At 43.1% G+C, this 23,396-nt stretch overlaps 1 protein-coding gene across 6 annotated transcripts in view; it reads left to right on the top strand.

The window, feature by feature from the left end:
• Positions 1-23,396, top strand: part of ZNF608 (zinc finger protein 608) — a 105,429-nt gene that overhangs the window by 37,759 nt on the left and 44,274 nt on the right. For all 6 annotated transcript variants that reach the window (XM_053910753.1, XM_045204472.3, XM_053910748.1 and 3 more), the window contains one exon: positions 10,033-10,288. In XM_053910753.1, coding sequence (XP_053766728.1) covers positions 10,033-10,288 — 256 coding nt within the window. The remainder of the gene's footprint in view (positions 1-10,032; positions 10,289-23,396) is intronic.

The following is a 23,396-nucleotide window of genomic DNA, read 5'->3' as shown; positions in this document are numbered from 1 at the left end:
TGGCTGGGCTCTGCCCGAACCCCCTCCCGCCGGGCTCGTCTGCAGGTCCCCGCACCCTCGGCCGGCTCCCCGCCGCCGGGGCTCCCACAATGCCCCGGGCCCAACCGCCGGCGCCGCCCTGCGCTCAGCTCGTCCCCTCGCTCGCCTCGGGGCCCTCCGCTGCTCGGGGGCAATGCTTGGCTCCTCTTGGCATCTGGCAAAAATTTGTTGGATGATGAACCAACTTCCCGTGGTGAGGCGCCGTTAGGCAGCAGCCCTAACAAAGGGGAGGACGTGGGATGAATACACTGCCCCCGCCCCGCCCCCAACAACTGGGTCCTTACAGCTCCCTCCCTGGTTGATTTCAGGGCCTCTGCAGACGAGCTGAGATAATAGTCTTCATCACGGGTCCTCTCCTTTGTGCATTGTATTTGTTTACTTTTATTCTAAAGTGGACTGGCTTAGCATCTTTTAATTAAAAATTAGTGCTTAAAAAATGAGGAAAGCACATGTTCATGTTAAAACTCATGCAGCACAGAAGGCTGGAAAATGAAGTGATCCCTCTTGAGTGTTTTTTATGGATGAAATCTCTAGAAGGATGAGTAAGAAGAAACTGTTGGAAGAGAGGGTCTCCCTGGAGAATGACCTATATTGGCTTTTGCAGTCTGCTCTGTTTTCAGGAGGGAGGACAGAATTCTGGATGTGTGAACAGTTTTTCTTTTTGGAGGGGGGTGCATACAAGAAGAAACTTTCAGAAGTTTGAGTTACGGAGCAGAACTTGCTAGAGGTCATGACAGTCCCTGATAGGATATCCGATGACCCTGGGAAGTGATTTATCTCTCAAGACCTTAGTTTCTTCGGTTTACAAAATCAGATGAGAAACCTCACCCTTGCCTTTCATAGAGCTGTGATAAAAATGAATGTGTCTCCAAGGTGTCCTCGAAAATAGGTGTGTAGATGGCTGTAGGAGCAGGACCTCTATGATTTTCTCTCTGTAACCTTTTATCTTTGTGATAAACTATGGCGATCTTTACTGAGTTGTTTGATTTGTTATGAAATTAAAATTTCGAAGCTTTCTGTAGTTTGTTGAGATTGATTGGTATTTAGCATCCGCATTTGGCTCGTCTGGAGGGAGGAGGGACAGTTCGTTAGTGAAGAGCCTCTTAGACATGCATTTATGTGAGCAGCATTTAGATTTCACAGGGAGAATCAATGGTAGCAAGATAGTGTGCTGGGCGGGGAGTCCACATTGCCCACTTCTGTGGCTGACCCACCGTGCTTTGGAAAGGCAAGTTGTTGCCCATTTCCAACACCACCTTCGTTCCCACAGAGCGTGACTCAAGTACTTGTTATTTATAGGACCAACATGTATTGCATTGATAATTCAAATGTCTAAAATACTCCTTGTAGTGGGCTCTCCTTCTTGGAGCCGCCTTTCCCTTTCTTCACTTCTTCCCCCCAGGTGCCTTACCTTTGCCTTTCTCTCTCCTAAGCTCCAAGGGCCCTTCTTCTGCCTCTGTCACTTGTTTCCTGAGCCCAGGCAGCCCCGCTGGCTCACTTCTACTACCTCTGTAACTTCCTCTTACAACTTGAAAATAAATAAAAATTTCTCCTTTTAGGTAGTCACAAGATTTCGTAGTATAAGGTCAAGAAGGTCTATTAGTAGAGAAGATCAGGAATAAGGTGATTCTGTTGCCTCCACCCCCCGACCCCCAACCACCAAACAGGCTTTTCTTTCCATCCCTGCCCTCTTTTCTCCCTTCTTAAAATCATGCCTGTGTCCAGAGGAGTGTGGATGAGAGACCAGCAGTGTACTGATGGCCAGGATCTGCAAAGGTACTCAGTGTTCAGAGGTTATGAAGTTGACTTGCTAGTAGTATTGCACCCATGTTAAGCCAAGTCCAGAATTAAAAATGCAAAGTTTTACCATTGAGCCTCTTTTCTAAAAGTTATATTCTTAGGGTTTGGGGACCCGATCTAATTGATAGAAATGGGGTTTGTATGAAACTTTTGAGGGATTCCCCTTTGTGCAAAGTAAAGGGACTCATGAAAAGGAATTAAATTCAAGGAGACAGACATTTTTAGTACATTTATGATGGCCTCCTTTATTTGTGGCTTATTTTTGTTTGTTTTTTTTCAGTGTCTTTGGAAGTAGGCAGGGTGAGTGGAAAGCAGACAACTCTTAGCACAAGACAGGAAAACACTGATCACTTACTGCTGCTATTTAAAGCACACCCAGCTCTCTGAGCCCTGGAGGATGTCAGCAGCACTTTTGAAACAGATGAAGAGTCAGCAATAGGACAGGTTTTTTTTTCCAAGGAGCACAGATGAGGCTAAGTATGTGGTAACTGATGTGGCCTGGTGGGAATGTCCCCTCCACCTCCGTGTGTCACTTCCCTCTGGAGTGCTCTACCTAGTTGAGGGCCTTCTAGGGGAGAACTGGCTTGGCTTCAAAAAAAACCAAAAAAATGAAGAGATTGAGTTGAGCAGATTCATCATACTCTTATTTTTACATACTCAGTACGTTTTCTTTTGCTTTGAAAAGCTGTCACTATTAGAGAATGAAATGAAAAACAGTCACTGCTGTTGAAAGCACGTTTTACATGTGTGGCTGGCCTGCCTGTGTCTCTGCTTTGTGACCTGCCTCTGGGGCCGTTTCTGGAGGAATTCACTAACAGTTAGAGACCCCCCTCAGCTGCCTCCCCAAGCAGCAGCACAGAGCCCCTGGATTGGCCCTTCTGAGACTGTGGGGTGGCAGGGGTCCTGGCTGGAAATGGAAGCATTTGTCTTGGCCCTACTGGCCTTGGGGCCAGAGCCCTGGTGCATCCCCAGGCCAAGCTCTACCAGGTCAGAGGCTAAGCCTTTAAAGACACTTGAGCAGCTACTTTTATTTAGGGCAGCATCTGGCCTTCACACCTGGGAATGAGGAAACAACAATAATGGTATAATGCCCAGTCGTTGTACGTAGTTGTAACTTTTGCAATTGGATGATTTAAAATAATAACAACAAAACAAACCTGAGCTTTGGTTTCAGTGCAGTTTTTAGGTGAGGCTTCTGAAGGGATTGCAGTATTTGCTTGGACACATGTGATGCACAGTTCTGAACCATGTGCAAGAAAAGGTGTGTGTGGCTTCTTCCGTACAGAAAAAGGTCAAAAAACTACCTTGGCAGGAGGGTTTCTTTCCAACCGGTGTTCTGTTTTACATTTAGGAGAGTTTGCTTTTGCTGTACATCACTGTGGGTTCAAATTCTGGCTTGGCCACTGACCCTAAATGACCTTTTAAAGTTACTTTTCCCAAGTTTCGTATTTCTTACCTGAAAGTACTTTCCTCACAATCTTCTTGTGAAGATTGAATGAAAGACTGCAGAGTATAACCTAACTCCTCCCTGCTGTGTTACATGTGTTGAACAGGAGTTGCTGATGTTGTTACTCTTTTTACAAGAAAGCTCGTGCACTTCGGACTCAAAGGCATTTGGCCTTGAATTTCAGCTCCTTACACAAGTTGACCATCCTCTGAGACTTTACAGTTTCTGCCTCTATAAAATGTGGGGATGTTGTGAGAGTTAAAGGATGTGGAAAATGTGCGGTGCCTGGTACATGACCCTTAGTCAGGGTATGCCCATGTCGTTTCCAAAGTGAGCTGTAAAGCACATTAGAAATGACCGAATACAGTTGTTCCAGGTTTGTTTTTCAGGGATGGAGAAAAGATCAGTGCTTAAGGAAAGAATTTTTAAAGAAAAAATTTTATTTATTTATTTTTAGACAGAGGGGGAGGGGGGGAGAAAGAGTGGGAGAGAAACATCAATGTGTGGTTGCCTTTCACATGCCCCCAGCTGGGCACCCAGACTGCAACCCAGGCATGTGCCCTGACTGGGAATTGAACCAGTGACCCTTTGGTTTGCAAGCTAGTGCCCAGTCCTCCAAGCCACACCAGCCAGGGCAGAACATCCCCTTGCTTTGCTAATGAGGCAGTGAGGTTAGGCAGAAAGGGTGGTTAAATGCAAAGTGAGAGGCTGCCGCAGTGGTCACCTTTAAAGAGCTGTGATTTCCCCTACATGAAGTGCAGTGTCTGTCTAATGCTTTTCAAATTAAAGAGGTGACTGTGGGCAATCTCATAAAACAGCCAAATACCAGGATATAGAGAAAACGTGAGCATTAAGTAATCGTGCCCCAACGTGCTCATAGAATGTAAAAATATTGACGAGCAAAATAAAATGCCATTCCCATTCTGGTTGTTGGCGACTGAGAGCCCCAGGATTGAGGGGTCAAAAGCAAGAGGTATGTGGAGATTTGTGGCCACAGATGGAAGAAACCTGGGGCAAGGCCCCGCCAGGGTTCAGACCTGCCTTGGGGTGTGGGCAAGAAGCTTTCATTAGGCTGCCTGTCTTCCTGGCCCGGAGCTTCCCCTTCTCCCTTGCCTGGCAACACTTGCCGTCCTGAGCCACCTGACCATCCTTTGTTGGGTCTGAGCAGAGCAGGCGTGCCCACTGGAGCACCCCCAGCCTGGCCCTGGCGACTCCTCCTCCTTTGCTGTCCACATCTGGGTACTGGAAAAGATCACTGGCTGATCCAGTCCCCACTCAAGTGATGCAGAGCTGCTGCCACCAGCACTCCAGCTGTGGAGCCTCCCTGGCTCATCAGCCTTGGAAAGCCCTTGAAATAAGGTGAACAGAGAAAATATTGCCAGAGTCTGTCTGCAGATTCCCCCCACCCCCAGCCCTCTGATTACACACGCTAAGTGCCGCTATCTGTGTAAATAACCTTTTCTTCCCCGCCTCTCTCCACCCTCCCTGCTCCCCCCTCCCATGCTCTTGGGCTCTCTCTAGTGATAAATAGCCAGGCTACTGCTCAGCATGCGCCAACACCTGGGAATAATCATGCAAAAATAACAGTGAGAGACTGCCTCGAGTCTGTTCTTGACATTAACTTTCTTCAGTTTGACAGGCTGCCACCACCAGCTGTTAGACTTATGGGTCTTTTTTTCTCTCCCCCCGTTGGAGATGGCTGCTTTCCTGCTTTCCTCCTTGGGGCTGTAATAGTTACATCAGTGTCCCATCAAGATGACAAAAAGGAGCTTTGACAAAGGAACCATTGCTAAAACTGTCCAGTTCTCTGTTCTGATCTTCTATTCCAGTTGTTAGTGTTAATTGACTACTAATTCCCCACTGATTTCTTAAAGGAATATCTGATTATTACTATTTCAGGGTATCTCCAAAAAGGTATTTATAACTGCCTCTTATTTTTTCTTTCTTTATTGTTATTCTATTACATTTGTCCCAGTTTTCCCCCCTTTGCCCTGCCCCCCTTCCTCCTTCCATTCCCCGCCCCCCACCCCCCCCCCAGTCAGTCCCCACACTGTTGTTGTCCAGGGCCATGGGTCATTCATATGTAACTGCCTCTCTTGAATTGCCTTGGAATGTAGCAAAGCTCAGCATTTGGCCTTACAGGACCAAAACACCTATTGATTACCTTTTAGTTCAGGTCTGAAGTATGTTTATAATAATGACAATATTGACAACGACAATAGCTGTTATTTGTTGAGTGCTACCTGTGCAACTCATTAGCCAGGTGTCACTTCCATTTTACAAATGAAGCCACTGAGTCCCACAGAGATGAGTGACTCTCCTAAGGTTATGTAACTAAAGCTAGAGCTGGATTCCAGCTCCAGAGACTGACCCTGCCCCACACTGTCTGCCACTACATGTTGTTATTTGTCCTCAGGCCACCTTGGGTGCGTTTTCTGCAGTAACAGTTGTAATTTTGCTGTATCCGTATGATTTGATTTGGTTAGTGCCCCAGTTTCGCCCACTCTTATTTTGCTAGCAGCACACACAGTGCCTGGCACACAGCAGGTGTGTGGAAATTATTTATTGGGCGGCTGTGTGATTGAGTTCAGGTGAGTAAAAGGAGACTTTGGAGGTAGCAGCGTATGAAAGATTGCAACGAGAGAGGTGCAATGTACGAAAGGAGCACTTGCCCAAGCTGAGCTTCTCAGGGTTAAATCCTTTTTCTTATACTTTTAACACACTTTAAGTGCACTTAACCATGCATTTGGAGGGGATTATACATTTACGTTAAACATACAAGGGTATAAAAAGGAGCTTTGTAAGTTTGCATGAAGGGTTAGGGAACCGTAATGTCAGACCAGGGCCATTTCTCCCCCCCAGGCCATTGTTTACTGAGCTAAGCACTGAACTGAGCCTTCGCATTGCATGCATCAGCTCATGGAGTCTGCACTGTGACCCTGTGCGGGTAACGGTATTCTCACTCCCACTTCTTAGACCCAGAGTAGCCAGGCAGCTTGCTTAGGGTCCCACAAGTACCAATGGGGTCCAGAGTGGAACTCAGCACAACCTGAGGTCCACCACTACCAAGTCCAAGTGTACGCTGCCTCCTCTCCTGAGGGAGTCCTTGTGAGAACTGTTGGTACCCTCTGTCTTAACTGCATTAGTTGAAGAAATTATGGTTCACTATAGGGGGATCAGTGACCTGAGAAGTCAGGGTACAGTGGAGCCGATCTTCTATATAAGGCAAAAATAACTATTAAAAACCCTCTAAAGTCCTGCTTTACATATGGTACATGTGGTTTTGTGTTAGACACCGTGAGATACACGAGGGAACTGAAACCTTTCAGGGGAATATCTCCCACTGGGGGCATTCACAGGCAGAAAGAGTTGGCTTGGCCATACTCTGAATTATTTCCCATCTACCCTCCCCCCTCTTTTTTGGTCTCCGAGTGTCTGTTGAAACCCTACTGTCAAGTTTTGCTTGTAGGAGGCTGCTCTTCCATTTTCACCTGGGCCGCCATAGCTCATCGCCTTTGTACAAATAGGGGCCACGTTTTTCTCTAGAATCAGTAAATAGGGCTAAAGGACCTGCTACCTAACACATTCTGCAGTTGTCTCTGGGGGAGCTGGGAGCCCAGATCCAGCTGTCCGTGCCTGGCCAGGTCTCTCAGGCTGAAGGGAGTCTCGGCCCTGGCAGCCGATGCCACAAGGAATGTGGGCCCAGCATAGCGCATTATTCAAGTATTATATTTAGAGATGGTAGAAATTCAGACATTTTCCTAATTCTTTGTGTTGACAAAAAAAAAGGCATGTGTTAAAAGTAGTGTACCAGCAGTAAAACACCCGTGGGGTGGCTGTGATTCCTTGCCCCTCTCCCACTGGCGCCCTCGGGGGAGAGGGCTTCCAGTACACCACACGGGGTTTTGTTTTTCACTCCCAGCTCCAGGACTGCCAGTGGAGAAGAGCGCCCTCTTCTCCCCACACCGGTTGTGGTGACCGTGCCTGTGAGAGTGGGAATTTTGAGCTACTGTGAGGAAGCCAGTGCAGTGGAAAAACTAAGAAAAATTCCTTTACGTAAAGATTACATAAAGAGTAATCTTTAAAATTATATTACATGCTGAGTTTTCCTATCCAGTTTAAGGGTTTTAGACTGTTATCAACTGGAAGGCTGTTGATGATGAAGCTCATGTATGTAGTCAAACTCTGAACTGTAGCTTTCTCATTTTGAAACATGTGCGGACAAGGCTGCAGTGTCCCTTCTATAAATGACATCAACTAACCTTTTTTCGTTGCATTTGGAGTGTGTGGATGGAAATAAACACAGGGAACTTGCTGGTAGGCCCAGGATACCGCAGCCTCTCTTCTCAAGCTGCCTAGATTCTGTAGAAGTGTAATCTTTGGGATTGCATACGTATATCCCAATAGTGGGTGAGTGTGTGTGAGTGTCTGTATGCAAATATGTTCATAAGCAGAGTTACATGGGAGTAAGAATTTAGTCTGGAAATTCCCTTTTGATAGGATTTGTCATCACTATTAGAAGGCCAAAGAATACATCTTTCAGCTGAGGAAAATGGGCTTCAGTGAGGTTACGTGATTCTCTGAAGTCATAAGCTGAATGAGTGTGTCAGAGTTGGGGCCAAAACCCTAGTGTCGCATGCCCTGTCCCGATAGCTTCTGTTGCACACTTCGTCCTGTTGTGTCCCCATCAGACAACTGATGCTAAGACTCCTTGCCTCTCCTATTTTATATCATTTTCTTGTTTATCCAATTGAAGCTATGTTTCTTTCCCTTGGAAGTAACATAGGCTGCCCATCCAGTGATTCAACAAACAGTTTGGAATATTGTTGCACTTTGTCTGTTCAGCTTATATGCGTAGCATTAAGTTTCAGTCAATTCACAACTAGCTATATAAACTAAGGGGTTGTTGGGAAACATGCAAAAAAAAAGTATAGTAGCTGGTTTATAACTTTTCTTTAAAAAAATTCTAGAAAGCAATTCCAATCACACACAATCTTTTAGTTGTAATAAAGACTACAAAGTAGCAATGGTTCCCCTCACCCTTAAATGTTCTCCCTCAGAACCTCTTTCTTCATTTGTCAGCTCAGTTTTAAAATAGGAACTATCAGTGTGAACTTTGATCCACATTAAGCTGCATTTACACGAAAGCATAAATCACCAGATCTGGGGTTTGGGGCTGTTAAATGCTTTACTTTCTTGGGCTCTGTGATCAAGAATGAAGAACAATAAAAAACCGTGGAGCAAAAGAGGTTTTATGGCAGCTTTGAGAGCAGGAAATTAAGTTTCTTTAACATGCAGTTGGATGAAGGGCTGTTCTATTGCATCTTGAATCACTCAGGCAAGTGAATGTCAGTTTATCATTTTAGTGAAATGCAAACTGTAGAAATAGTTCCTACAGTTATGTGAACAAGGAGCCCACACAGATGACTGCTTCAGCTGTTTAACCAGGGAGCACACTTCCTCATGTGACTTATCTTGAAATGCACTCTTGCATTTTTTAAAAAAACAACAAAGACTATTTAATATTACATCTGTAGCCAAGTGTTGGTTTCTTACAAAGGTTAACTGGGGCTGTGTGTACAACAGACTATGCTGGCATTTTACCAGAGCAACCTTCTATCTGTCTTTTTATACACAAACATGCAAGGCGTTGTTCCCTATATGTAGATGGTGTCTGTGTGCAGAAGGGACATGGGGATCTGGAGTCCTGGTGCAGACGTGCTTTTGCATTTTGCTCTTTCACACCTGATAACCTGTTAGGAGGGCCAAAGCTATTGTGTAGCAGTCATAATAGTTGTTAAAATGGGTCCAGTGAGTGACTGAGTTGGTTGATGATCTACCTATTTAGTATGTACATAGCTTTTCGTTTCATTATGGCCAGACTCCTGAACTCTTCTAGGTGAAGGACTCCTCGGCTGCTCTTTTGAGGACAGGGGCGCGAAGGGATTACAAGGTCGTGCGTTGGCTGTCCACTTCATTTCCTGGGTTTGGAGAGAGGGCTGCTGAGTCTTGGTTAAACTCATGAGGGATCTTTACAAGTTCAACCACTTAAGGACTTGTGCATTGCAGAAACTCAAATTCTGTCGATGTTGGGCACATTCATTTATTTCTCCATTTCTAAGAATTTGGCTAAACTTTACAATAGAACACTTAATTAGGAGTTGATACTTAATAAATACATGCTAATAATATCTGATTTATGGGTTTCAGTGTATGTAATCAAGTTTATGTATTTTGTATATTCAGCAGAATAAGTTAATATATTTTAATAGTGATTTTAATTCATTATGGTTTATAAAGTACTTTGAAAACAATTTTAGTCCATCTCCTGTGCTCAGATGTCCAATGATGCATATATGGTGTTTATTAGAGTTTCTCCTTTGGAAAATACTATAAATTTGAAAATAAGATTTTATTACAAGTGGTAAATAGTCCTAATTTTACAAAGCATATTTTATTTACATCTACTGAGGCTGGAGTTTGTCTATGGGTGAATTTAGAAGGACATTAAAGGCCTGGCTGTAATTTAGGAAGCCAGAGCTCCAATATTTGCTTTTTTTGGCATGAAAAAATAAAATGCTCATTTCTATTCTGCTTTATATTTTGGCACCATTAAAACACTCAGAGCATATTATAATTGCAAATGGATGTGGGGGGTGATATATTCTAGAAGCGATGTAAACAGATCGCACTGAAAAGAACTCGCAGAACACAGCACCACTGCAGTAAGCCTGTCTGTCTTTCAGGTCGACCCCCTGTTTACAGTGCCAGCACCACCGCCGCCGGTCTCCAGCAGTCTCGCCCCTCAGATTCTGCCCTCCTACTTTTCCCCGTCTTCATCCAACATTGCAGCACCGGTTGAACAGCTTTTGGTTCGGACTCGTTCCGTGGGTGTCAATACCTGTGAAGTTGGAGTAGTGACAGAGCCTGAGTGTCTTGGGCCCTGTGAACCTGGGACCAGTGTGAATTTGGAAGGGATCGTGTGGCATGAAACAGAAGAAGGTAAATACAATTTATTTTTTACGTATTTCCTTGTGCCCTCTTTCCCTGTGATATATTTATGTCCACCTGTGTGGGGAATTTGCTTTGCGGTACTCAGAGAGGAAAGAAAAGTGGTTTTTGTGTTCTTTGGATTTTTGTTGAAATACTGTTTGTCTTTTGTTCATGGCTGCTTTTACTTTCAGAATGAATCAGGTGTCCCTCAAGGTGGTTTTCCACTTTAAGTGCTAACACGAAGGACTGTGAGAAGCACGGTGAGGGTGACCCTTTCCTCTCAGAGCTCTCATGGAAATCAGAAAGTGACATAGATCTCACGTTCATTTTCACCTTGTTGTGCCAATGGAGCTGTCTGTTTGGACGGGGTGATTTTTGTGTTGTTGAGGCTTATATTTACCTTCTGAATTGAGCCAGGGCTCTTGCATTTAACAAGGGCCATCACCATGTTGTGGCTCTGGCTGTTTGGTGCTCAGAGGTAATGAGGCCAAGGTCAAAGGCTTTAGCCCCAGAAGCCAGTCAGTTCTCTTCTATGGCTGAGTGGAGACCCCTTAAGTCAGCAGGCCTTCTGGCAAGCCTAATCCGTTAGCGACAAGAGAAGCAAGGTACAAGAGAAATGGATCAAGATTGATCTGTGATTGCTGTTGGAGATATAGATCAGGCTATGGCTTACTGATAATATATCCAGATCATGGCTGGCCACGTCTATAGAATGTGATCATCAAGTACTGTGTATTTCAGATGGCCAGTGTCTTCCACGGAGGCCAACAGATCGTTAAAAACTAAATAGAAAGGGGGAAGCTGCATTGCTCCTTTGGGGATGATAGAATAGAAAAGATAAGGAAGAAGCGTGCTCCAGAGCATACTGGGAGAACACAAGAAAATGAAGAACACTGGGGAAACTTTTTTCCTCTAAGCGAGACTGGTCAAGGATAAAGGAGGTGACAGTTGTCAATACCGTGGTCTTTTGGGAGAGGAGAAAGGACAAGGACTAGGGGAACAAGAAGGGTCTGAGAGTCAAAGTCATTGTTTAGGTTTCTCTGTAACAAGGTGAAAAGTTCCCATCCAACACACACTTAAGGGGAGAAAATAAAATATGCACAAAAGAGGCTGAGTGGATGGGAAAGGGGACTGACTATATTGGGAGGGATTGTTGGGAAAGGAGTCATTGAGAGAAAATGGTTAAGAATGAAAACTGGAGAATGAAAGGAGAGAATAAAAATAAAGAATGAAAATCAGGTGACAGGATTTTCTGTAAACCTAATTATCTGAAGGCAGAAAATAGTTTAAGCTGTGTTAAGGTAGAAAAAATTCTTAGAAAAATTTTTGATTTTTACATATTGCATTAAATAAACTCTTGTAAGATATATTTCATAATTAGATAAAACATTTGTAAGTAGTGTCAGTAAGGAAAAATAAACTTTAATTCTAAAAGATGGAGCCAAAGAAAGGAATGAAAGCAGTAGATGTGGGGGCTCTCTGGTTTGCTCAAATGGAAGTGATGGTTAAAACTTACTTTTGTCTTCAGAAATGTTGGCCATTTGGGAGGTCCTCCCTCTTTGTACTTTTAATTGAGAAGCCATCTCAAACAGTTTCGGTAACCTCATTGGGACGACTGGGTGTGAGAGGAGCTGGAATTACGATTTCCCAGACTCTTGCTTATTCAGATGTCGTTCTGGGCGGGGCACAAGCGCCTCTGTCATGGGCTGTCTTTGGACTGCGCACAGTCTGCCTTCCCTTAGGTTTTCCCTAGAGCAGAAGTGATGTCAAAGGGCTTCAAACTGGTATCTTGGTGCAAACTGTATAGAGAAGGATTTCAGACATAGTAAGGTCACACAGTTAATTAGTTTGGATGCCAATTTTCAGGAACAGAAAAAGATTTGGAAAGAGTAACGGTTAATTTTATAAACTTGAAAGTAAGATTTTCTTGTACTTGGATAATTTACTCATTAGGGTGAAGCACTATCTTCCATTTCTTAGCTGTGACTTAGTGCTGGTCAGTTTATTGCTTGTCATTATTTTATTTATTCCAGTGTGCGGGAGGGTGAAGTTCCTGCCGTGTACCTCCCCAGGTGGTAGATGTTGTAAAATTAGCCACAAACTTTCTGCAACAGCTGTAAGGCTGGGGATATTTTCCACTTTGCTTAGAAATCTGCTTCGTTTTGACCCTTAACCTTAGCCTCCAATAAAAGATGAGATTATTTAGAAAAAATTCTGTGTTGAAAAACTTGATAAAGTTGATCATGAAATTCTGATACTCTGCACATATGCTTGAAGAGCTTAACAGCATTATTATTGCGGCTGCTGTTATTAGGTAGTGGTGTATGTAAAGTCTCTCTGTGTTCACCCTCTTTTCTGAAAATCAACCTCCTGAGTCCCATGTACAGGCTGTGATACGCTGTACCCCATCCCCCCCCCCCCCCTCCGTGGATGTCTTTCATACATTCACACAGCAGGCTGAGAGCTGCAGAAAGAAGCTTTTCATGCTCAGTAATGGAGCCTCGGGCAGCTCCCACCTTATTTTGACTGCCTCCCATTTTCCAGGACTGGAATGTGTGGTTGTTTACTGTGGTGACAAGAGGTGCTGGAGCTGTTAAGAGTCATTCTTGCTGAATAAACTAAACTTCTGACCCCCGTGGAAGAACTGGTCTCAGTAAAGGCCTGACTCCTAAGATGTGTTTAATGTGCAACCATTTTCAAGAGCATTCCATTTGCATTTTTTTCTCAGTACAGTGTTTTTAAGGCTCTTGTACCAATTTAAAAATTAAACCCACTTGACCGTTCATTTTTCCCTTTGGGGAAGACGGAGAAAGAAACAGAAGCCATTTGGAGAAACACATGTAGAGAGCTGGAAGAGCGGGATTTGGGGAGCAGGGGAGGAGGAAGTAAGCCGCAGTAGTCTTCTCGTATGAGCTTCCATGAACAAAGAGCAAGTCAAGCGGTTATAAAACTGTCAGTAGCCTTTGACTAATGTCCTGTAGATTGAGTTGAATAAAAATCTCTTTCCTGCCTTTTTCATTTAGAGGGTATTGTGTAACTGGTAGTGTTTTTCACAAACCTAATTTATGTGTATTCACGCATCGAGGGGGGTGTGTTGTGTGTGTGTGTGTGTGTGTGTGTGTGTTTGTTTCAAGATCCTAGACATTTTAAGAGCTTGTATCTTCAGCTTCAGGGAATATTGAGCGTTCTTGTGATTTCTCTGGGTGGTGGTGGGGAGCAGCCAGACGGGAGTATGAAATCTCCACTGAACACCTCACTGTGTTAGGCCTCCTCATTTGAGGAGGAGGCTTTGAGTCACGGACCTTACCCTTCGTGGTGCTGCCAGTCTGTGAAGTCTGGTTGCCTGAGAGCCAAACTGTGCTCAGGAATAAAGTGTTCCAGAGAAGATTCCTCTGGAAATAATTAGTGGGTTTCAGATCAGGCTTAATAGGAGAAAAAAACTATTCCTGCATTTGGATGTTTAGTTACTCCACTCTGATCTGTCTGCTTTAAGGTGCATGCCGAGGAGCAGTGATGTATTGTACAAAATTACTCGCAGATGTTGGAAAGAATTTCCTTAGCATTTCATTCCTGACATTTGGGGCACACATGCCTATGTATAGTTATTTGTTTGAAAATTTGCTCTCTTGGGGAGGGGGGATAAAACAAAACAGACAAAACATGGTGTGTACAGCAGTGTGTGTAAATACATATGTATTGAACTTGGCTTTTTAGCTCTTGTGAATGTATTTTCCTTTTGATTTTTATTGAATCATGTTTCTCATTGGGCTTTTTTGGTTTTTGCCTCCTGAGAACATGCTCGGTTTGGCGGTGTCCATGGTTCATTGTTAAGGCTGTCATTTACCACCGCCCTGCCTCTCTGTCATCCCCGTCCCCTCCACTCTCCTATTGGTTAAGCAAAGCCACTGAAGAAAAGGAAGTGAGAGAAAGAAAACTAGTATTTGCCAATGACTACTTTTAAAACATCTCTCAGGTGCAGAACAGTGGATCTCAGCTCTGTGCCTTTGAATCACCTGGAGAGCTTTTAAAACACACTGATGGCCCGGCACCACTGCCAGGCATTTACTGGGGCTGGGTGGGCAATGTGCTCTGGTTTGGAGACCTGACATCCGTGTAGTTTTTCAAAGCTCCCTGGGGGATTCTAACGTGCAAACAAAGTTAAGAACCACTGTCTCAGGGGAAAGAGGGGATGTCCTGGTCCTTCGCAGGCTGCTTGGTCTTCTCCCTTTAAGGAAGTTACAAGTGTTATTGCCTCATTTTCTTGGATATGCAATGGCCAGAGACACCTGTCCCACTTACCTTGCAGGTACATAGAGCCTGTCAAGATGTTGCAGCGTGGTAAGCGAGCATGGTTGTTTAATCACAGTGCTAATGAGAAAGAGGGTCCCGCTTTGATCCTGAACATGGACTCCACTGAGGTTTGGGGGGAGCTTAATGAACAGCTAAGTGGTTCCACTTCCTAATTTATCACTATGGGCAGGTGGACCTTACTATTTGCTTCTCCAGTGAGCCAGACACAGTAGCTTTGTTTCTGTGGGGACTCCACTGAATTATTTTTGAAATAGTTCAAAAATCCAGAGTATTAAAGGAGTTAATGAGGTAGCAAATAAAGGATTGTATTTAGAGAACCACTGGGGTTTTTCAGAGAAGACGACGGAAATACAATTGGCAACTTATGATATGTTAAGTAGTTAGTTAAGTATGGTTTTCTTGAGAAGACTTATTATTAACACCTGGTGTGAGAGGAGAAATGTTTGTTTCTGAGGCCCTTCACCTGATATTCTGTGTGTTTTCCAAGGAAAGAAAAGTGCTCTTGGGAATTAATGTGTTAAAAGTAATTAATTAGAGAAGTAAGCAGTGCTCTTTAAACCACCAGAGGTGTTCTTAAGTTCTTTTGCTTCTCCTGCATCTCCAAGGTCTTACATAGGATCAGTGTTTGAATGCACAGGATAGGGGGCTTCAGGCTAATTCATTAACTGACAAATGGTCTATGTAACCAGTGATAAGTATTGTTATTCCTAGTCGGCAGTATTTACTTACCAGTCTTATTACTGAGAATAGAACTTTCCTTCTTATTTTTGATTGGAGGAGAGATTCAATATCAATCCAGGCTCACTTGGTGTTTTTAGTAACTGAGCATGGAGTTAGCACAAGACTTACTAAGTGACTTACTGGTTATTGAAGTATTTCCCAGTGATTGTTTAAATTCAGCTTTGATTTACAACAGGGGAGTAAGATGCCCACTTTTGCTTCTGCATTCCGTTACCTGCCACACCAGTGATGACTGTGTGGGGCAGTAATGGAAACACTGCCTGTAAGTACTTTGCTAAACGGACGGTCAGTCAGCCCCAGTGTGGTGGGTGAGCGTGTTGTTTACTCACTGTGCTAATGAGAAGAAAGGGTCCAACCGTGAACCTCAATATGAACTCCACGGAGGTTTTGAAGGGCTGAAATAACCAGTAGCTAGTGCCACTCCGTGTGTTGACTGTGACCTTTGTCCTCAGCTTTCTGGGCCATCTTGCAGTGGTGGTTGCCAATGAAAGCGCGGCTGGTTTTTTGAGATTCCTCACCATTGGTGATTCCTTGAGGTTTATCGCCATTGGTGGCAGAGCAGCCTAAAGGATGTACCATCCACGCTGCACAGGGGCTGCCCGTTTTCACATGCCAGAGGCAACCCTCACAGAAAATGAATTCCGGGTAGTTGCTGACCACACACAGTCTTTGTTACCTCTGATGATTCCATGTGCAGTGGCCACATTTTTTAAATAAAAATAAAGTTGGTTTAGGATGTATGTTGTAAATAACTATAAAACTATATATCATATAAGCATTTTCTTTTTTAAGATCACTGAGACTAATGGTACTAGGGCACAGGAAAATCAGAAAGCAAAACTGGAGGATGGGTGTTCATGTAGTGGACACTCAGAAAAGATTTCTTGGATGAAGGACAGAGAGAGGAAGGGGACAGGGGAAGGCCTGTCCATGTTGTTGTCCAGGGGTTTGCTTTACTTTTAGACTGCCCAGTTTAATTCTTTCCTGATGAGGTCATATGGCCAACATTTGGATATGATGAGTGACTGTGTGCTTTACTGGAAAACAAGAACATGGACGGTCACTTCCCCTCTGGTCAATTTGAAAAATAAGCTGCGATGAGGTAGGATTCAGCTTGTTTTTAGACCAAACATTTATTCTTTTGTGTCATTTGTGTGTATATTTTGGTGGTGGCAGTAAGTGTTAAGTAATGAAGCAGTAAGTTTTAAACTCACTGTGTTTTGTTACTCCATTAGGTTGGTTGATACTGTAGCTAAACTCATGAGACATTTAGCCCTGACTGGTGTGGCTGAGCTGGTCGGGCGTCTTCCCGCAAAGCAAAAGGTCACCAGTGTGATTCCCGGTCAGGGCACATGCCCGGGTTGCATGTTCAGCCTGGATAGAGAGCCTACGAGAGGCTCCTGATCGATGATCTTTCTTGCCCTTGTTTTCTTCCTCCCTTCCCACTCTCTAAAAATAAATAAATAAAATCGTTGAAAAAACGAATGTAAGGCTTTCAAAACCAACTTTTCTTTGGATTTAGGTGTACTAAAAGATTCAAGAAGTTTACTTACAAGGTTTGTGTGTGTGGTATTGTCACATCTCATCTCCTTGTTGTTCTTTTCCCTGTAAAGGAATTGGTAAGAAAATCTTGAAAGACTTTTAATATACTTTGCACTGAAAATCTATTTTCTAATTACAAAATGCCAATGGTCTTATGGTTGCAAAGAATAGCTGTTGGCTCACCTAAACATATCGATTAAAGTATTTCATTGACTTTTTTATAGCAGTTTTATTGAGATATAATTCGCATAATATACAAGCCAGCCATTTAAAGTGTACAATTCATTGGTTTCTTCATGTGTTCAGAGACAAGCCGCTATCACAATTAATTCTGGAGCATGTTCGTTACCCCAGAAGAAACCCTGTCCCCATCTAGCAGTCACTATCACAAAACCCCACCCCACATTTCACTGATTTTTACATCTTTCTTCTTACTTGATTCTTCATGATTTTTATGTGGAAACACGTATATTTTAGGAGAAAGGATGGATTGATTCATTGGGCACTTTATTCTGTGGCCGGCATTGAGTGGGGTTTGCTCGCCAACTAATGATTTTCTTAATCCTCATAAAAAGTCCAACATAAATTATCATCATCTATATTTTAATATGGAAGACTCAGAAAGGGACTCACCTGTTCGAAGCAGATAGCACACCTGGGGAGTGAATTTGAACCAGTGTGCTGGGTTTCTGTCTATCACTGCTCAAAAGTTCGTGTATGTATTACAAAATGCTCTGTGGAAAGTGGGAGTAAGATGTGGCATAATAACTGGAGTTTTTATTTTTAAGTACCGAATGATAGGAAATTCTTTACAGTTCTAGCATATGATTTTTGGCAGGAGTAACTGAATCAGCTTCAGCTGGGTTGATGTGTGCAAACCCTCCCGTTCGGCCCACTCTGCTGTTAGCTTCCTAAGTGCACAAATCCCATCTGTTTTATTCACTTTTGGATCCCTAGCGCCTGGCACAGAGTTAAGGGTGCCATACATATTTGCTAAATGTTGCTTAAATTCATGGAACAAAGTGATAGAGTTTTATACCTGTTTAAGTTTGAGTAGTGTAGCTTTCTAGTCAGGAATATGTTACTTTTAAATTAAGTTTGGCCAAGACAATCTGGAAAATATAGTTCTAGAAATCTACTTTGTCACTGATTTTTTTAAAGCCATTATAAAATCTGATTTATTATATTTCAGCTTCCAGCCTTGCTATTGTTAGCCCAAAAACCACAAAAAAAGGAGAAACAAAATATTTAGTATGCTTTTTTTCCTTGTCATTCATATCTTCAATATGGTTTTTATTTGCTGATTATAAAGAGGATGTATGGTCATTTTAGGACATTTTGCGGTGGAGGCAGGGTGGGGTGGGGGGGCCCAAAAGAAGGAAAAAAAATCATCTATAGTTTCACTGAATAGGCAGTCACTTTAATTTGTTAGTTTACTTATTTCTCTGCTTTTCAATATGCATTTTAAAAAATGTAGTTGAGGTCATCTGTTGGATATACTTTTGAATATTGCTTTCTTGTTTAATCTTAACATTAAAACATAAGCATCTCTGATGTTTATACCACTTTCTCTGAAGCATTTTTCACTGATAAATATCCCATGGAATGGACACAAAATTTAATTTAACTTCCTCTACCCTGACTAGTGTGACTGAGTTGGTTGGGCATCGTCCCGCAAAGCTAAAGGCTGCCGGTTCAGTTCTCCACCAGGGCACATGCCTGGGTTGTGAATTTGGTCCCTGGTCAGATGAGTAAGAGAGGCAACCGATTAGTTTTTCTCTCTCACATCAATGTTTCTATCCCTCTCTTTCTCCCCACCTTACCCTCAAAAAAATTAAATTCCTCGAATGATAGATACACAGAAGCAGTACATAGTATGTCTATGTGCATAAAGTTTGTGTAGTGTTTCCGAATTTGCTATCATTATGCTAGGATCAGTTTTCAAGACCCGGAGCTGCCGAGTCAAAGGACACACGCATTTTTAATGCACTGGAGCACATGCCAGTTAGCTGCTCTCCCACATGGCCGTGCCATTTGCTACTGCCCTGGGTGAGAACGCCTTTCTCACTCACCCTTCCTGACATGGGACTCACTGACATTTTGATAAAGGGGATGAGATTCTAAGTCAAATGCATAGCTTGAAATGTTTGTAGCCGCGGTGGCACCCTAGATAGAGAGGGAATGAGACTTCCCCCTTAGTAAAAATCAGAATGGGTCAGCCATAGAAAGCAAGTGTGCAGGCGATGTTCTTGAGAGAGCATGTGGCAGGGGTCTGTCTTGGTGGGGCACTTTGCTCTGGATGATCGAAAAGTTTAGATTTCACTCCTGCTTGTTTCTACAGTGACATTTTATAGCTTTCCCTCCAAGTATAAGAAGTTAAGAGAGGCTTTTAGATATGAGGAATTCAAACACCCAGAGGAGGAAATTTGCCTGTCAAACATCCATTCTGAACTGGGAGGAATCAAAGCCACTCATGTTTCTGTCTCTCCAGACAATCTTTCGTTTGGGTTCTGCTCCTTCAGTATAAGGACGGACAAAGACAGGGTCTTCCTAGAAAACCTTCACGCCTCATAATTTGTTGATATATATGTAGTTTGCCACTTGACCTTCTCAAGCAGTTTGCAGCCTCTTCCCTGGCACCCCAGCCCTGCGTCCACCCCACCCCCAACATTTATTTCTTCTCCTGGCCTCTTCCTTGGGCTTCTTCTGTGTAGCTGCAGCAGGAGGAACTATCCAGGTAGTTTTTAAAAGTAATATCTACCAAAGCATTCCCATATGTACCCTTCCCAGCCCTTATGTTCTCAAATAAGATTGGCTAGTATTTCCCTGGCAAAAAGAAAATAAGCTATAAAGTGGGAGAAGGCATATCGTAGGTTGCAAAAAGCCATTCTCAGCAAAGAAAGTTGGGGGAATTAGGCTCAGGGGCACAATTGCAGAGTATCCAGCCAAGCCTGATATAACACTGTCAGGAGACCCAAAAGAGGTTGGATAAAGAGTGATGTGTGAGGTAGGCAAGGCCCTTATTGCTCATTTGATCATTAATTGCTTATAACTGAATAGTACATTGAGCAATTATATAGACACCACACCCATATATATTCATTCCATAGTTAAGCCTTCTGGCCCATAAATGTATTTCAGACACTTCCGCAGTATTTCAGTCCTGGGGCATTAGAACTGTCGCTGTTTCCTTTACATGACCCATGACACAATTTGGTGCGTGTGAACAATTAAACACTTCGCCTGGGAAACTTTACATCGCTCTGCCAACACCATCTAATTAGCATCTTCTCATTTATGTGGGAGATTCCTATAGCTAGCTCTATTACTTTGATGGAGAAACTGAGGTACAGACAGTCTAAATAAAATGACTGTGTACACTTTCTGGATTTCTGGTTTCTACCTAAAATGATCACCCTTTCCTGTTTTTAAGTCTGTGTTTCTGTGTGTGTGTGTGTGTAACCAATTCTTTTAAAAATATGATAAAGGGCAAGTAAACATCGGGTTGTCAATTTGAAGTTCTGACTGAAACGTGGGAACTTAATTTGGCTTATAGAGTGAAATGTTTTTTTAAATTTAATATTCATCAAATATTTTTACAAAAATACCCAAAATGTTGTTCTTGACTATGTATTTTGTAACAAGAAAAAAGAAGGCAGCCAACTGCTCAGTTCCCGGTCATCCGAGGGGCGCCCCATGTTTTTCTGGCTCAGTGGGCAGCCTGGGTCCCACCAGCCCTTCAGGGAGTCCCAGGCACATCTGCACAGTTTGTATGTTGTTGTGTAGCCCTCTTCTCAATGTCCACGTTGACAGACAACTTTCGAAGTAAGTCAAGTTGAAAGAGCTGACTGAGGACATTTAATGTGTCTTATTTGGCCTGAGCAGCAGCACAGGCCAGCTCCTTTAAAGAGAACCAACAAAGACTGCTTTCCATCGCCTCCCTCAGCTTCGTGAGAGGACCTGGGAGCTTTTCCGAGTGTGAGAGGCCAGCCAGGTCCAGACAGCACTCACAGCGAGCTGCTTCTTTCCAGCACCTTGAGCATACACACATGAAATTATTTCTTGTCTAAACAAACATAGAGGGGTGGGTACTGGAAACACAGAAAAACCATAGTGGGGCTTGGGGCTTGGCTTGGCACTCTGATCCTGGAATTGAGCTGCCGTGGAAAGCAGGCATGTGAGAGGCGCTTTGAGTTTAGTAAGCTTTTGAATAGTCACTTCAGGGCAGACAAATGAGGAGGCCATAGCCTGGAACTGTGGCAGTCTTTAGCACTGGCACCATATTGAACTTGTCTCTTCCGTAACGCCTCTCTCTGCTTGGTAAGGTAACTGAAAGGCATTATCATATTCACAGGGAGTTCTAAAAAAAAAAAAGTAAAGTTCTAACTTGATAGTGGGACAAATGACCCAGTCAGATTATGGGAACGGCAGGTCACTTTTCAAAGAACCAGAATGTAGTGAGCTACTTAAAATCATGTTGACTGCACATTAATCTTCAGAGATTCAGAAGGAGATCATTAACCACAAAGTCCTCAGTTACCAGAGAATCTCTGAAGTGTACACCCTCTAGGACATCTCACTTTATATCTGGCTTTTGAATTAAGTATCTCCTTAAAATAAACATCATCATTCACCCCAGTCCTCCTGAGCTTACAATTTCTTGCAGTAGCACATTTCCAAGGATGGAATTTCAACAAAGCATGACATGTGTTGAGTGTGACTGTTAAGTATTGGAGACTGTGGTTTAATCGTCCACCTTATTTTCTCTAAGCAAGGAAAGTGAAGTATGGGGAATTCATGACTCGGGTGGAATTCAAGGCAGAGTCTAAAGGAAAATCAAATGTCACGGAATTCTTGTAGCTTCAGTGAAGTTTAGAAGGGATCTTGTTGGGATCGCGTTGTCTTGTCCACGTTTGTTCACCTCAGGGTTTAAGAAGAGGTTGGGCTGGACCATACTGGCTCCTCCTCTGAGGAGCCACTCAGGCCTGGCAGCTAACCCCAATCCCCTGGGGTCTGGGTTCCGATTATTGATAGGTGTTTCCACCCCCACCCCCACTTCCACTCAGATTTAACTCCCACTCTCTCATTCTGATACACTGAGCCAGAGCTTACACTACACTTCACCGAAGGAAGGCAGGTGTACTTAGCCAAGGGGTATGCACCCTTGTGTGCATTCACTTACTGTAAATTGTTTGCATACTTCGGAAATTAGAAAATAGTAGTCTGGTGTTTACAACGGACTGTTAGGGACCTGTCGGGGAGCCTAAATTTGCATTGTTCTTTCACTCCACAAATTCTATCAACTTCAACTTGTTATGGTTCAGTGTTTGGTGTCATTGGCCCATTTATTTCACTCTGATCATTAATAAAAAGTGAAAAGGGATAGCAAGAGTGCCAGGCCAGTTGGTAAGCATAATATGATTGATTAGACTCCAAAATGGAAACATGAAAATCTCTTGAAGGCAGCCAGAAGCTCTCTCCCACTGCACTGAACTTTTTTGGTTACTTGAAGAGTGAAAAGTATCTGGAATGACAGTACCTGACTGAGAGAGCTTGTGAGGAGCTACGTGCACTTCTGTAATCCCCTGTGCTAACTAAGCAAAGGAAGCATTTTATATTTCATACAAAATATTATGTTTATTAAGTTCTAGAAGGGCATGTTGGCATAAATCAAGAAGCACCTGTAATGTTTTTATTAAAAATTATCCTTTATCCTTTTGGTTACAATTTTCTAATATTTATTCATCAAGCAGATTTTAAAAAAATGTATTCTTATGGAATACCCAGGAGTTCTTGGTATTCTGGTTGTGACTGCTCCTTGACAAACTTTTTGAGAAAAGACATGCGGCTACACCATGAGGAAAACCAAATTAAAACAAAATTATGTAATTGCTATAACTCTGTGGCTATTGTTATTTATGGGCAGTAACAGCAGAGGAAAGGGAGACTGGTTGAAAGAAAAAGGAAAAGTATGTGACTAGTAAACTTCTGTTGGGAATTCCCACTCCCAATCATTCCCACTTGTTCTCAAAATATAGAATGACCTAATGAAGTTCTTTAGAATCTTCTGCTTCCTCTGCTTTTGCTGACATTATCCCTTGTTCACTGTGAAAGCGAATGTATTTTGCAGAAGCTAAATGACACGAAGTAGTTCAGGAATGCCTTTGGATGTTGGGTAAGTTTGATAAGGTGCAAGGGAAACATGAACCCTAGGAAAAAGCACTAGACTAATGTGGAGAGAGGGAGGCTGTCTTCTTGCTGTTCTCACCCTCTAGTTGTGTTTTCTTGGCTCTGGGCCTCATTTTCCTCATGTGTAAAATGAGGGTGGGGTTTGGAACACATAACGTCTTAAAGGTACCTGAAGCTTCGGGGAGCAAAGAAGTATGAAGGTCATAGGGTATTCTTGCCAAAATCATTTAAGACTTAAAGGATTTTGCATAAAATTCTTAGCAGTCAGCCTTTGTGGTGTTACCCTTTATATCACCCTCTGGGTTAGTGCCAAGTCCTTTTGACCAGCAGGTAG

The sequence above is a fragment of the Desmodus rotundus genome, chromosome 1, assembly GCF_022682495.2.
Source record: "Desmodus rotundus isolate HL8 chromosome 1, HLdesRot8A.1, whole genome shotgun sequence".
Taxonomy (NCBI): Eukaryota; Metazoa; Chordata; class Mammalia; order Chiroptera; family Phyllostomidae; genus Desmodus; species Desmodus rotundus.
Note: the sequence above shows the minus strand (reverse complement) of the source record. Positions and strands in the feature narration are given on the sequence as shown.